Source organism: Bos indicus x Bos taurus, chromosome 16 (assembly GCF_003369695.1).
Source record: "Bos indicus x Bos taurus breed Angus x Brahman F1 hybrid chromosome 16, Bos_hybrid_MaternalHap_v2.0, whole genome shotgun sequence".
Taxonomy (NCBI): Eukaryota; Metazoa; Chordata; class Mammalia; order Artiodactyla; family Bovidae; genus Bos; species Bos indicus x Bos taurus.
Window position 1 is genome coordinate 39,384,291 of NC_040091.1, and position 13,880 is coordinate 39,398,170.

The 13,880-nt window shown below is 34.8% G+C and overlaps 1 protein-coding gene across 6 annotated transcripts in view; it reads left to right on the forward strand.

Moving 5' to 3' along the window:
- Positions 1-13,880, forward strand: part of SUCO (SUN domain containing ossification factor) — an 89,467-nt gene that overhangs the window by 26,821 nt on the left and 48,766 nt on the right. For 5 of the 6 annotated variants that reach the window (XR_003514913.1, XM_027564837.1, XM_027564838.1 and 2 more), the window contains exons 4-9: positions 983-1,143; positions 5,619-5,756; positions 5,988-6,141; positions 10,006-10,129; positions 10,816-10,952; positions 11,986-12,053. Coding sequence is in view for 5 of the 6 variants with exons in the window: in XM_027564837.1 (XP_027420638.1) it covers positions 983-1,143; positions 5,619-5,756; positions 5,988-6,141; positions 10,006-10,129; positions 10,816-10,952; positions 11,986-12,053 (782 nt within the window). In the remaining variant the exon portion in view is untranslated. The remainder of the gene's footprint in view (positions 1-982; positions 1,144-5,618; positions 5,757-5,987; positions 6,142-10,005; positions 10,130-10,815; positions 10,953-11,985; positions 12,054-13,880) is intronic. The other variant, XM_027564839.1, reaches the window with a different exon arrangement.

Genomic DNA, 13,880 nt, shown 5'->3' on the forward strand with positions numbered 1-13,880 from the left:
CTGCTGCTGTACTGCCTTCTCCTTTTCTTCAAAGTCCTAGTTCTTCTAGTTCATAGTAGTCCTTAGTTTCTCTTTTCTTTGAACTGAGCATGAGTACCTCTCTCTCATTTGATACTCACTTAGTAAGTATTGTCTACTGTGTGCTAGGTACTAGTACATGCGAGGCACTAAGAGCATGAAGATCAAGAAAACATAGTCCGTACTCAAGACATTTATAATGGAATTGAAGAAGAGAAATAAATAAGGGCAATTGAGGTGTTATAGATGCTGTGATTAAAGTCTATACAGATAACAGTAGAGGCATAGAAGAAGGGGAATGGCTAATTCTATATGGAGTTGGTTGGTGGGGGAAGTACTTATAAGAGGTTTTCAAACATAAGTAGGTATTAAGTACATTTCAGATTATGTTTTGGAAGAGTGAAACAACATACAGTCCTTAAAAGAGCAGCCAGAATTGTGTATTGCTTTGTAATGTTATTTATGCATGCCTTGTATTGTTATTTCTTGATACACATTATCTTCTAAACTGCTCAGGGACAAAAAACTATGTGGTACACTATTTTATACTAGTTTAATATATACTATTATATATTAAATTCTAGTATATAGTATTTTATACTAATAAATAGTAATGCTATTTAATAGATACTGTTTCATGTATTTACATAAGATTTCTGTGTTGCTATAGGATACATTAAGGTAATTATAGTAAGAAATTTTGTAGGTCCTGATACAAAATAGGAAAGAAGAAAGATAAGCTGCTTTGTCCTGGTTTATGAAATGCTATGACAAATCTATAGAGCCTGTATTGTAATATGAGATGTATTCCTTAGGGTGTTTGTGTTAGAAGAAGGGACTTTTATAAAAGTAATTTTTTAATGAACATTATATTGTTACTTTTGAGACATACTTTTTATAATATCATCTTCAAATAAAGAGAGAATTTGTTAATCCCAACATTAAATACAACTGACTTTTTTAGAAACAGGATACGGAGTCAAAAAAGTTAAGTCCATCTGTGACTGAGACACTCCCTACAGTTGATGTTCATGAAGATTCTTCCAGTGTAGTTGTGGACAGTGAAAATACTGAAAATATTTCCAGTTCATCTACCTCAGAGATCACTCCAATCTCAAAACTTGAGTAAGTCATTACAAAGAAAAAAAGAACATCATTAGATAATGACAGAAGAATTTCTTTGATACTGAAATTTGACCTTTAGTCTATATAGCAGACCTATACAATAATGCATTTGTTTTGTGTTTTTTTAATGATCTTACGGCATAATGAGTATTTATACTTCTGTCTAACTCAGGGAAGCTGATTGTATCCCAGGCATGAATTATCTGCATAATATAGGTAAAGTGAGATTCTTGTTTAAGAAACATGGTGCTTAACTGAATAATCTTTCCTATAATTATCAAAAATTCCAATGTCAGAGTATTCATTTCCATTAAGTATTACTGTGTTATTCCATTCATAATATGTCTTTGTATGATAGCTAACTTTTTCAAGCTTGATAATAAATATTCAGAATATTTAGATATATTTGGAATATTTTGTTTCTTTTTCTCTCTTTTAAAAATGTTTTACAGCATTTTTAAAGGCTACTTTCCATTTTCAGTTATTACAAAGTATTGGCTCTATTCCCCGTGTTTTATACTACATACTTGAGCCTGTCTTATACCCAATACTTTGTGCCTCCCACTCCCCCACCCCTATTTTGTTCCTTCCTTCAGAAAAGGAAAGAATACCCATTTGAATGCAGAGTTCTAAAGAATAGCAAGGAGAGATAAGAAAGCCTTCCTTAGCAATCAGTGCAAAGAATTAGAGGAAAACAATACAATGGGAAAAACTAGAGATCTCTTCAAGAAAGTTTGAGATGCCAAGGAAACATTTCATGCAAAGATGAGCACAATAAAGGACAGAAATGGTATGGATCTAACAGAAGCAGAAGATATGAAGAAGAGGTGGCAAGAATACACAGAAGAACTATACAGAAAAAGATCTTCATGGCCCAGATGATCACGATGGTGTGATCACTCACCTAGAACCAGACATCCTGGAATGTCAAGTCAAGTGGGCCTTAGAAAGCATCACTACGAACAAAGCTAGTGGAGGTGATAGAATTCCAGTTGAGCTATTTCAAAGCCTAAAAGATGATGCTGTGTAAGTGCTGCACTTAATATGCCAGCAAATCTGGAAAACTCAGCAGTGGCCACAGGAGTGGAAAAGGTCAGTTTTCATTCCAGTCCCAAAGAAAGGCAATGCCAAAGAATGTTCAAACAACTGCACGATTGCACGCATCTCACATGCTAGCAAAGTAATGCTCAAAATTCTCCAAGCCAGGCTTCAATTGTACGTGAACCGTGAACTTGCAGATGTTCAAGCTGGATTTAGAAAAGGCAGAAGAACCAGAGATCAAATTGCCAACATCCACTGGATCATTGAAAAAACAAGAGAGTTCCAGAAAAACATCTATTTTTGCTTTATTGACTACGCCAAAGCCTTTGACTGTGTGGATCACGACAAACTGTGGAAAGTTCTGAAAGAGATGGGAATACCAGACCACCTTACCTGCGTCCTGAGAAATCTGTATGCAAGTCAGGAAGCAACAGTTAGAACTCGACATGGGACAACAGGCTGGTTCCAAATTGGGAAAGGAGTACGTTAAGGCTGTATATTGTCACCCTGCTTATTTAACTTATATGCAGAGTGCATCATGCGAAATGCCAGTCTGGATGAAGCACAAGCTGGAATCAAGATTGCCGGGGGAAATATCAATAACCTCAGATATGAAGATGATACCACCCTATGGCAGAAAGTGAGGAAGAACTAAAGAGACTCTTGATGAAAGTGAAAGAGGAGAGTGAAAATGTTGGCTTAAAGCTCAACATTAAGAAAACTAAGATCATGGCATCTGGTCCCATCACTTCATGGCAAATAGATGGGGAAACAGTGACAGACTTTAGTTTTGGGGACTCTAAAATCACTGCTGATGGTGACTGCAGCCATGAAATTAAAAGACATTTGCTCCTTGGAAGAAATACTATGACTAACCTAGACAGCGTATTAAAAAGCAGAGACATTACTTTACCAACAAAGGTCTGTCTAGTCAAAGCTATGGTTTTTCCAGTAGTCATGTATGGATGTGTGAGTTGGACTATAAAGAAAACTGAGCATTGAAGAACTGATGCTTTTGAACTGTGTTGTTGGAAAAGACTCTTGAGAGTCCCTTGGACTGCAAGGAGGTCCAACCAGTCAATCCTAAAGGAAATCAGTCCTGAATATTCATTGCAAAGACTGATGCTGAAGCTGAAACTCCAATTCTTTGGCCAACTGATGCAAAGAACCAACTCTTGGAAAGACCCTGATGTTGGGAAAGATTGAAGGCAGGAGGAGCAAGAGACGACAGAGGATGAGATGGTTGGATGGCATCACCGATTCAATGGACATGAGTTTGAGTAGGCTTCAGGAGTTGGTGATGAGGGATAGGGAAGCCTCGTGTGCTGCTGTATGTGGGGTCACAAAGAGTTGGACGTGACTGAGCTACTGAACTGAACTGAACCCTCCCCGTTGGTAGCCACTAGTTTCGTCTCTATATCTGTATGTCTGCTTTTTTTTGTTACATTCACTAATTTGTTTTATTTTTTAGATTCCACAGATAAGTTATCTCATACAGTATTTATCTTTCTCTGACTTATTTCACTTTTAGCGTAATGCCCTCCAAGTCCATCCATGTTGCTGCAAATGGGTAGATTGCATTCTTTTTTTTTTTTTTTGCTGGGTAGCATTCCATTGCATGTGTGGATATATATACAACAGGTTCTTTATCCATTCATCTGTTGGTGAACACTTAGGTTGTTTCCATGAGTTGGAAATTGTAAATAATGCTGTTGTGAACATTGAGTACATGTATTTTTTCAAATTAGTGTTCTGTTTTTTTTCGAGTACATACAAGTGAAATTGCTGGGTCATAGTTTTAATTTTTTTGAGAAACCTCCATACTGTTTTCTATAGTGGATGCACCTATTTACATTCCCACCAGCAGTGTGCACGGGTTCTCCTTTCTCCACATCCTTGCCAACATGTGTTACTTACTCTTTTTTTTGGAATTTATTTAGTTTTGGCTGCACTGGATTTTCATTGCTGTGCATGGGCTTTCTCTCAGTTGCAACGAGTGGGGATTATTCTCTAGTTGGAGTGCACAGGCTTAGGTGCCCGGCAGCATAGGGAATCTTAGTTCCCGGACCAGGGATTGAACCCAGGTCCCTCCATTGGGAGGTGGATTCTTAACCACTGTACCACCAGGGAAATCCCTGTAAACTTTTTGAGAATAGCCATATGACAGATATCTCTTTGTGGTCTTGATTTTCCTTTTCCCTGATGATTAGTGATGTTGAACGTTTCCTTAATTTAGAAAATCTGTTTTGTACGCCTAGTTTCAGCAACAGTACAAAGAACAAAAACCCCTTTCTTTTAATAGTATATTAAACATATCCTTTGTCAAATGAGTTAGCTTATGTAAAATGTATAGGATAGTATCTGGCATAGAGTAAGAATATATGCATCAATTAATACAATTGTTATCATCAGTACTATTTTTCTCTTTTCTAGAATATGAGGAACTGGGTTTAGGAGTTTGCCCTGGTAAGGGACGAGGGAACAGAAGACATGCTTAGAAATAATGATAGTTTTTAAAATTTTAAAATGTTAAACACTTAGTATTTAAGCCTAGATACTATATATCTGAACAGTACATCTTATTTTCTCATTATATTGAACATGATTGTTTAGTGAAATGAAAGTAAGGTAGGGAAAGACTCTTGAGAGTCCCTTGGACTGCAAGGAGATCCAACCAGTCCATTCTGAAGGAGATCAGCCCTGGGATTTCTTTGGAAGGAATGATGCTAAAGCTGAAACTCCAGTCCTTTGGCCACCTCATGCGAAGCATTGACTCATTGGAAAAGACTGATGCTGGGAGGGATTGGGGGCAAGAGGAGAAGGGGACGACAGAGGATGAGATGGCTGGATGGCATCACTGACTCGATGGACGTGAGTCTCAGTGAACTCCAGGAGTTGGTGATGGACAGGGAGGCCTGGTGTGCTGTGATTCATGGGGTCGCAAAGAGTCAGACACGACTGAGCAACTGATCTGATCTGATCTGATATTTTAAATGAAATTATGAAAGTGCTTTAAGAACTTTAGTGAAGCATTTTGAGATAATAGATGATTTCTTGATACTGTAGGCAATAACTCTAATATTGGTAGGATGTACTAATAGAAGTGAAACATGAGAGAAGATGCATTTAGAATAAATAATTTAAAAATCTTATTTTTGACAAAATCAAATATTAACCTACAATATTTTGTTTTAAATGTTGGTAATTAGCTATTTAGAGGCCAGGCAAGAGCACCAGCAGATCCAGGGTCTACAGTTCACATGTTTTAAATCTTTACACAACTTACAGTATGTGAATTCTTGAAAACCCTCTGTAGAACTATAAAGCATTTTTTCCTGGCTTGGATTTGTTTTGGAAATCACTAATATCACTTTTAACTTATGCTGCATTATGTCCATTAAATTGTCAGATCGTCTTTTTTGTTTCTATTTTAGTGAAATAGAAGACTCTGGTACTATCCCTATAGCCAAGCCAGGGGAAACTGAGCATTCTGAAACTGATTGTGATGTTGGTGAGGCCCTTGATGCAAATGCTCCAGTTGACCAGCCTTCCTTTGTCAGTCCACCTGAAAGGTGAGTGTGAGCTGTTGTTTGTCCTTTATATGATTCTATAATAAATGGCAGTGTCACCTTTGAGTAGACTTTGGTGCATACTTAATTCAGCTTTATGATTGAGAGGAAACTTCTTTGTGCTCCTTTCTTGGTTTACTTTGTATTCATGTACACTTTTTATAGTTTGGATTTGTGTGTACTTGTTATTCAGCTGAAATTTGTTGATTTAATATGCCTTTTGATTTCAAATAGCCTTGTCGGCCAACATATAGAAAATGTGTCATCTTCGCACGGCAAAGGAAAGATAACAAAATCAGAATTTGAATCAAAAGTTTCATCAAGTGATCAGGGTGGTAGTGATCCAAAATCTGCATTGAATGCTTCTTCAAATAATTTAAAAAATGAGGTAGGTAAATAACATGCACTGTCTCCTACTTTGTTACACAATGCATTTTTGTTTTTAACTAATCTTGTAATTTGTTAATTGTATTTGCCATAAAGTTAAGGGATCAATAGTTAGTGATAAATGTGGAACTGAGGTGAAGTGTGCTCCCAGAGAGCAAGTGGTTACTTCATGAAACTATTGCCAGTGTAATGTTCATATATAAAGTTGTCCCAAGTATGACCTCTCTTTGGTTGTATTTAATTATAAATGGTTTTCTGCCGCCATAGACTGTTTGGTACCAGATGCATAAAGTCCTTTTTTAAGCAATTTTTAAAGAGAGCTTTATAGAAGTTTTGATTGTTTTAAGTATCTTCAAACTATAACTCAGTAATACAGGATTAAATTTAGGCTCTTCAACTAGAATTATTTTAAAGGGACATTTTACCCTTTGTTATTTGTGTGCAAAATACAACTAGACCAGCTTATATTAACGAATATGATTCTTAAAGGCAAGGCTCATCCCTGTATAATAGTTGTATTTTCTTTTCTCTTTTTGAGTTTTTACTTTGACTTCATGTGGAGGCCAGTACACAGGCCAGTACAGAATTTCCTGAAAGAATGTTGGCAGAGAAGTGTATTCCCTTCATCTAAGAAATAACTAAATAAAAGAGAGAAAGGCCACTCAGTGAACTTAACAAAAACAAAATGAGGAATCGGAGTTCAAAGTACTGAGTGCCACATCTGTATTTGTTTGTTTCTCATTTAACTTTTCTGTTCTCCACTTTTTCTTTTACATATTTTCTGTGAATCTGCATTCATTACTAACTAAATTTCATTCTGGAGACCTGACTATCATTGGGCTAGCTGTTTCTGTAATGCTGCTTATAAATGTAGGAAGTTAACATTTCATAGTCCAAGATCTTGTAGGAACAATTTTCCAGTGAAACCAAGACAAGTGTGTGTTACGGTTCAGTTGTCAAGTACCACAGGCATAAATAAAATTAGACAAACATTACAAAAATGTCTTCTTTGAGCTATTTAAGTACCAAATCTAGAATTCAAGCAGTGCAGCTAGTTTTGCCCAAGATTTGCTTGTTCGCCTTGACCATTCACAGCAGTGTCTTGCAGATCCTTGAGATAACAGGGATAAGCTCTCCCACTCACACAGACTTAACTGGGCAGAACTATTCTCAACTGGATGGTGTATAGAACTACTGGACACTCTGTGATAACGTTCATTCTCTGACAGCTCTTTTGGAGTATTAAATAATTTACGAAGTAATTAATTGTAAATTCCATTCCTTTGCTTGTTATAATGCTTTGCAAAGTAATTTTATTGTGTTGTTTAGTTTTTATATTTGTTGCTAAGAGGTGAGAGAGAGTGCTCTGCCTGGCCCTCAAAGAGTGTGTGTGTATTCTTACTTTTTATTGTATTTCTTTTAGTATTTGGGCTTTACTCTCAAGCATCTCAACTAGATTAATTTTTATAAATATTTGTTTATTTTCTCACTTAAACTAAATTTTTATTATTTAATTTTTAAATTAGTGTAATGTTGGTCTTTTAGTTTTATTTTCTGTGTATTAGTTTTTAAATAGCTACATACTTTTATAAGCTTGTGTGTTCTGCAAAACACTCCCAACATGGAGGTTGTAGAGGAACCAATTTGCTAGTTTGTCTTCCTAAAGCAAGATTATAGAAATTCGGGTTGGTGTGTTATACTAATATACAAATTAGCATTAGTACTCAAAAATGTACCCTAATATGAGATTTGTGCCATTTACTGAAGTGAGTGAGTTTTAGTCTCTCCATTGTGTCCCACTCTGCAACCTCATGGACTGGAGCCCACCAAGGCTCCTCTGTCCATGGAATTCTCGAGGCAAGAAGACTGGAGTGGGTTGCCATTTCCTTTTCCAAGATTTATGGTCTAAATAGATTTTGTATACTTCTCAAGGCACTATTAATAAATGCATTATGTATTGTTTTAGGAAGACAGAAATAATGTTAAAATGGAATGAACATCCTTGCATACATTCTTCTAATTAAGGTTAAAATGACAGATTGAATTGTATGCCCTCTCCAGTTACATATCTTCTCTCTGCTTCAGATATAACCACTATCTTGAATTTGTTTTTTGTTTACATTTTAGAGTATATTTTTAAGCTTTTTTCAAATATTCATTGCTATAAACAATACATACTATTATTACTTGGCATATTTTGAAACATAAAATGATGTCATTCTTAAATATCATTTTACTCAACATTGTTTTTGAGTTTTATTTATTCTTTGTTTTCACTGTTATATTTGATTCTACCACAATTTACCTGTTCTTCAATTCATAGATATTTAGATTATTTCTAATTTTTTGACATTATGAATAGTGCTGTAATAAGTGTCCTTATGCATATTTTCTTAGGCACATATGTATGTTTTAATTGATATTTATACATGGGAATTAAATTATTGGATCATAGAGTATGCATATCTTTAATATTGCTAAATGTCACACTCACTTTAGCAGTCCATAGATGTCCGTGGCTCAACAGGCTATCACATTTTAACCTCCATCAGTTTGGTATACTTTATTATCTTTAGTTTTCATTTGCACTCCCTGATTTTACTAAGAGTGAACACTTTGTATTTTCTCTTTACTCAGTTGGCTGTTCCTCTTCCACTTTTCCCCATTATTGATTTGTAGGCAGTATTTATGGTTAGTAATAATCCTTTGTTGTCTGAATGTGTTTCATATATTTCTGTCTGTGGCTTATTGAACTGTGTGGTGTATGGCCTTTTGATAAATTTAATTTTCAAATTGTAATCTAGCCAGATTTTATCAGCCTTTTAAAAAATGCTTTCCTTCATCTTGCTGAATCCTGGTACAGCCTGAATCATGAAGATATCTTTTCTATACTTTCTTTAAAGCTTTGCTTTTCACATTTAAGTTTTTACAGCCACCTTAGAATTTTATATAAATGATACTTTAATTTTTAAATTTTTTATTGAAATCTTTGGTGGCTCAGTGGTAAAGAACCACCTGCCTAAGCAGGAGTTGCATGTTCAATCCCTGGGTCCAGAAGATACCTTGGAGAAGGAACTGGCAACGCATTCCAGTATTCTTGCCTGGGAAATCCATAGACAGAGGGGCCTGGCGGGTACAGTCCATGGGGTTGCAAAGGGTTGGATACCGCTTAGTAACTAAATAACAACAGCAACAATAGCTGATTGATAGTGTTGTATAAGAGTTGGACACTACTGAAGTGACTGAGCACGTTGTGTTACTTTCTGTTGTATAGAAAAGTGAATCAGTTGCATATATATGTATATCAACTTTTTCTTCAGATTTTTTTCCCCCAGTATAGGTTATTACAGTGTTCCATGTGCTATAATGTAGGTCTTTATTGGTTATATAAATGGTACTTTTTATTAAGGATTTAGTAGAAACAGTATGCATGCATGTATGCAAGCTTAGTTGCTCTGTACTACCTCTAAAATTAGCTTGCTTTAATATATATTACTTTAATGTAGATTTTAAGGTGGATTCACAGCAATTATAGTATCTGTACAGTTTTTGTATGGGTAATTGTTGGCTTATGAAATTATATAGAGTTTATTACAACCCATGCTAATACTGCTAACATATGAAGGGATTCATCCTGTGATACTCAGGTAGAAGGTTTTAATTCTTCAGAGAGAAACTCAGCTTTTAAGTTAAACCAAAACTTTCCTTTGTATGTTTTTGTTTTTTCCAAAATACTATCATTCATTATAAAATTGGACTTCTAGTTTAATTTGACAGAAACATTTGTATTTACTAGTATAATTTATTCTGTTTTCTCTGTATTCTTTGAAACCTGAAATCTATTTATTTTTGACATTTCTTTCAGAGTTCTGATTATACAAAGCCGGGAGAAATTGACCCTACACCTGTCACAAATTCCAAAGACCCAGAAGATATACCAACATTTGATGAATGGAAGAAGAAAGTTATGGAAGTAGAAAAAGAAAAAAGTAAGGAAGCACTATAATGTAATTTTTTTAAGGGATTGGTTTAAATATGCAGTTTCTCTTTTTAATTGGTAAAATAAAGTAAAACTTCTGAAAACTTTTTAAAGGTGAAACTTACCAATATGCTTTTGGTTGCCCACATGGAATTTGTCTATGTCTGTGTCTTATTAATCTTAATTAAAATACATTATTGTAAATTATTAAACAAGGCTAAAATAAGATAAAGTGGGCAAAGCAGTGATTTTCCATCTCAGTTTGTAAGAGGAAAGTTGAAACATGGAAAGTTCTCAGTCATAAAGCTTTAAACTGTAAACAGAATTGGACTAAAGTATTACACTTTCTCTTTGTCATTGTAAAAGTCTCAGAGTTAAAAATTTTGTTGGGGTTAGTGATGGATAAACTTCTTTTTTTTTTTTTAAACTTCTATCCTTAATACAGTAAAATGTATATGCAAAAGTTTTGATTCTCATAGTAAACTTCATTTTATGAATTACACTAAGCATAAGTCAAGTAATGTGGATTTTTGTAGTTAATTTGTTTACTAAGGATATAAAGCTATTTCATATGGGTTTTAAAAACATTCTCTTTAGTATTAAAACCTGGACTCTAGATGGCAGCCTGTTGTTCTTGAGATTGTTTGTTGTGGGTATTTTCAATCATAATCATCATATATATATGTTCATAATAAGGTTTGTCTGCAGGTCAGTCAATGCATCCATCTTCTAATGGAGGTCTACATGCCACAAAAAAGGTCCAGAAAAATCGAAATAATTATGCTTCAGTAGAATGTGGTGCCAAAATTTTGGCAGCTAACCCAGAAGCCAAGGTACTTAAGTACAAAATTCTTCTATACATATAGGAAGCTAGAGATTTTATTAAATATAAGCAGTGGTTTCCTGGAAACTATATTTTAACATGAGCTATTTTCCTAATCCACTAATAAGTGCAAGATTATGCTTTTAAAGACATAATTTCTTACGTGAATTCTTGGTGTATTGGTTGATGCATTGCACCATTTTTTTTTAAGAGCAGTTATAGGTTCCCAGCAAAATTGAGAGGAATGTCCAGAGATCTGCCATATGCCCTCTGTCCCCACATATGTTAGTCTCCTCCATTACCAACATCTCCCACCAGAGTGGTACATTTGTTATAGTTGATGAATTTATATTGACAGATTGTTACCCCCTGAAATCCATAGTCTACGTTAGAGCTCACTCTTATATATTCTGTGGGTTTGGATAAATGTATAATGACATGTATCTGTCATTATAGTATCATATAGAGTATTTTTACTGTCCTAAAACTCCTCTGTGCTCTACCTATTCACTTCTTCCGTCCTCCAGCTTTTGACAGCCACTGATCTTTTCACTGTCTCCCTAGTTTTATCTTTTCCAGAATATCATATAGTTGAAATCATACCATATGTAGCTTTTTCAGACTGACTTCTTTCACTTAGTAATATGCATTTAAGTTTCATCTGTGTCTTTCCATGACTTGATAGCTCCTTTCTTTTTAGTATTGAATAATACTCCATTGTCTGGATGTACCATAGTTTATCCATTCACCTACTGAAGGGCATATACTTGGTTTTTAAACTTTTAAAACCTGTGTTTTAAAAGGAAATAGCTAATAGGAAAAATCATTTTGCTTCTATAGCAACAGATGTTTAATTTTAGTTGTTTTATTACAAGCCTTACTTAGCATAGTATAGACAAAACTTGTAAATTTTAGCCGCTATTATGCTTTCTTCCCAGGTGTTTCAGTCTCTTAGGCATATTTTAATATCTAAAAATATAGAAAACCTAGAAAACTTGAGAGTTGAAGTAAATGTTTTTCTTTAATTTATTCCCTTAAAATAGAGCACATCTGCTATTCTTATAGAAAATATGGATCTTTATATGTTGAATCCTTGCAGCACTAAAATTTGGTAAGTAATATAAAATTGAATAAAGTATGCTTCATATATATATATAAACCTTTTATGTTAGGGTTAGATTGATTTGTTCATATATTCACTTAATAAGCATTTATGATTGGTGTTGGTACTATACTTTCCTTAGGTTCTGGGGTCTAAGGACCTAAAATGTCTTTCTTTTTAAGGATGTCACACAAAATTGACAGATCTAGTTCAACAGTTATCAAGTAGTATGAAAAGTATGGCTGAAAAGATACTGTAGAAACAGAGATGATATATAACAGCAGAAGAGAATGAGCTTGCTAGAAGAGGTGATTTATGAACTAAATCTTGAAGAATTAATTCCTTGAATTCATAAGTAAGTCACAGATAAGGGAGACAGAGGTATTCAGGAATTGTAAGAAGAGACCAGCTAATAGGAGCGAATGTCTTCTGGGCAGCTGTAAGTAGGAGCAAACTGAAGAAGCTGTTTTAGTGATTTCAAGAATAGAGGTACAACCTAGAGTAATCATGAAAGATGAGCCAAGAGACTCAGTTTAGCAGTAATTAGGCCATTCATGCTATGTATACACAGCTTAAAAGTTTCTGAGGTTTATCTTAAAGACCATAGGGAGTAATTTTAAGTAAGGTAGTAAGTAAGGTAGTTTTAAGTTTAAGTAAGGAAATGACATGACCTCACTGGCATTTTGGAAAGTGTTTTCCTCAAAAGATGGCCTACAGCATAATGCAGTTGGAAGCAGTGAAACCAGTTAGAAACCTGCTGTCATAGCTTATGTGGAAAATAAGGGCTTTAATTAAGGCATGGCAATTTGGATAAAGAAGAGAGAGGAAAATCTGAAAAATGTTTATAGCAGTTAAAATTGACAGCTTTTGCTTAGAAATCGGATGTGAAGAAGTCAGAGGCATCTGGTAAATCTCCATGGATTTTGGCTTCATTGCTTCAATCTAATTCTTCCATTAACTAAGAATATAGACAAAGAAACTTATGGGGGATATATAGGGAAAATAATGTTTAATATGCCAAAAGTTTTATTAGATTACTTGGTTTCATTGATCAAAAACAGCTATTTTAAAAAAGAATTGAGGTAAATCACCACTATTTTACTGATTGATTAATGATGTGGTATAGTCACTAAGTCACGTCTGACTCTTTGCAACCCCATGGACTGTAGCATGCCAGGCTCCTCTGTCTGTGGGATTTCCAAGGCAAGAATACTGGAGTGGGTTGCCAGTTCCTTCTCCAGGGGATCTTCCCAACCCAGAGATTGAACCTGCATCTCCTGCTTGGCAGGTGGATTCTTTACCACTGAGCCTCCTGGGAAGCCCGTTTTCCTCTTTTAGATAATTGTTTATTCACACTTTTCCGATTTACAATAATACATTTATCATAAAATTCTCTTATATATGGGAATTTGTTTCTATACTCTTTGTCCTGTTCCTTCGGTCAGTTTATCATTACCTGCAGAAACACCACACTCTTTAGCTTCATACACCTTAATACCTGGTAGGGCAGGTTTTTGTACCATATTCTTCAGGACTGACTGGATTGTTCTGCCGCTGCTTGCTTTCTTTTTTTTTTTTCTGTTAAATCTTAAACTTATTCTATTGAGTTCCCCAAGTGTCCCATTGGATTTTGTTTGGGATTGTATTGCATCTTTTGCTGACTTTTAAATTTTGAGTTTACCTTATCCTATATAGGGCATATCTTTAAGTTGTTTTTAATGTCTTTCAGTTATTTTTTTTTAAACTTTTCATGAAAGTATTGTGTATCTTTTGTTAAATTCATTTGTGGGTATCAGCAGGAAACTAACACAACGTTGTAAAGCGACTATACTCCAG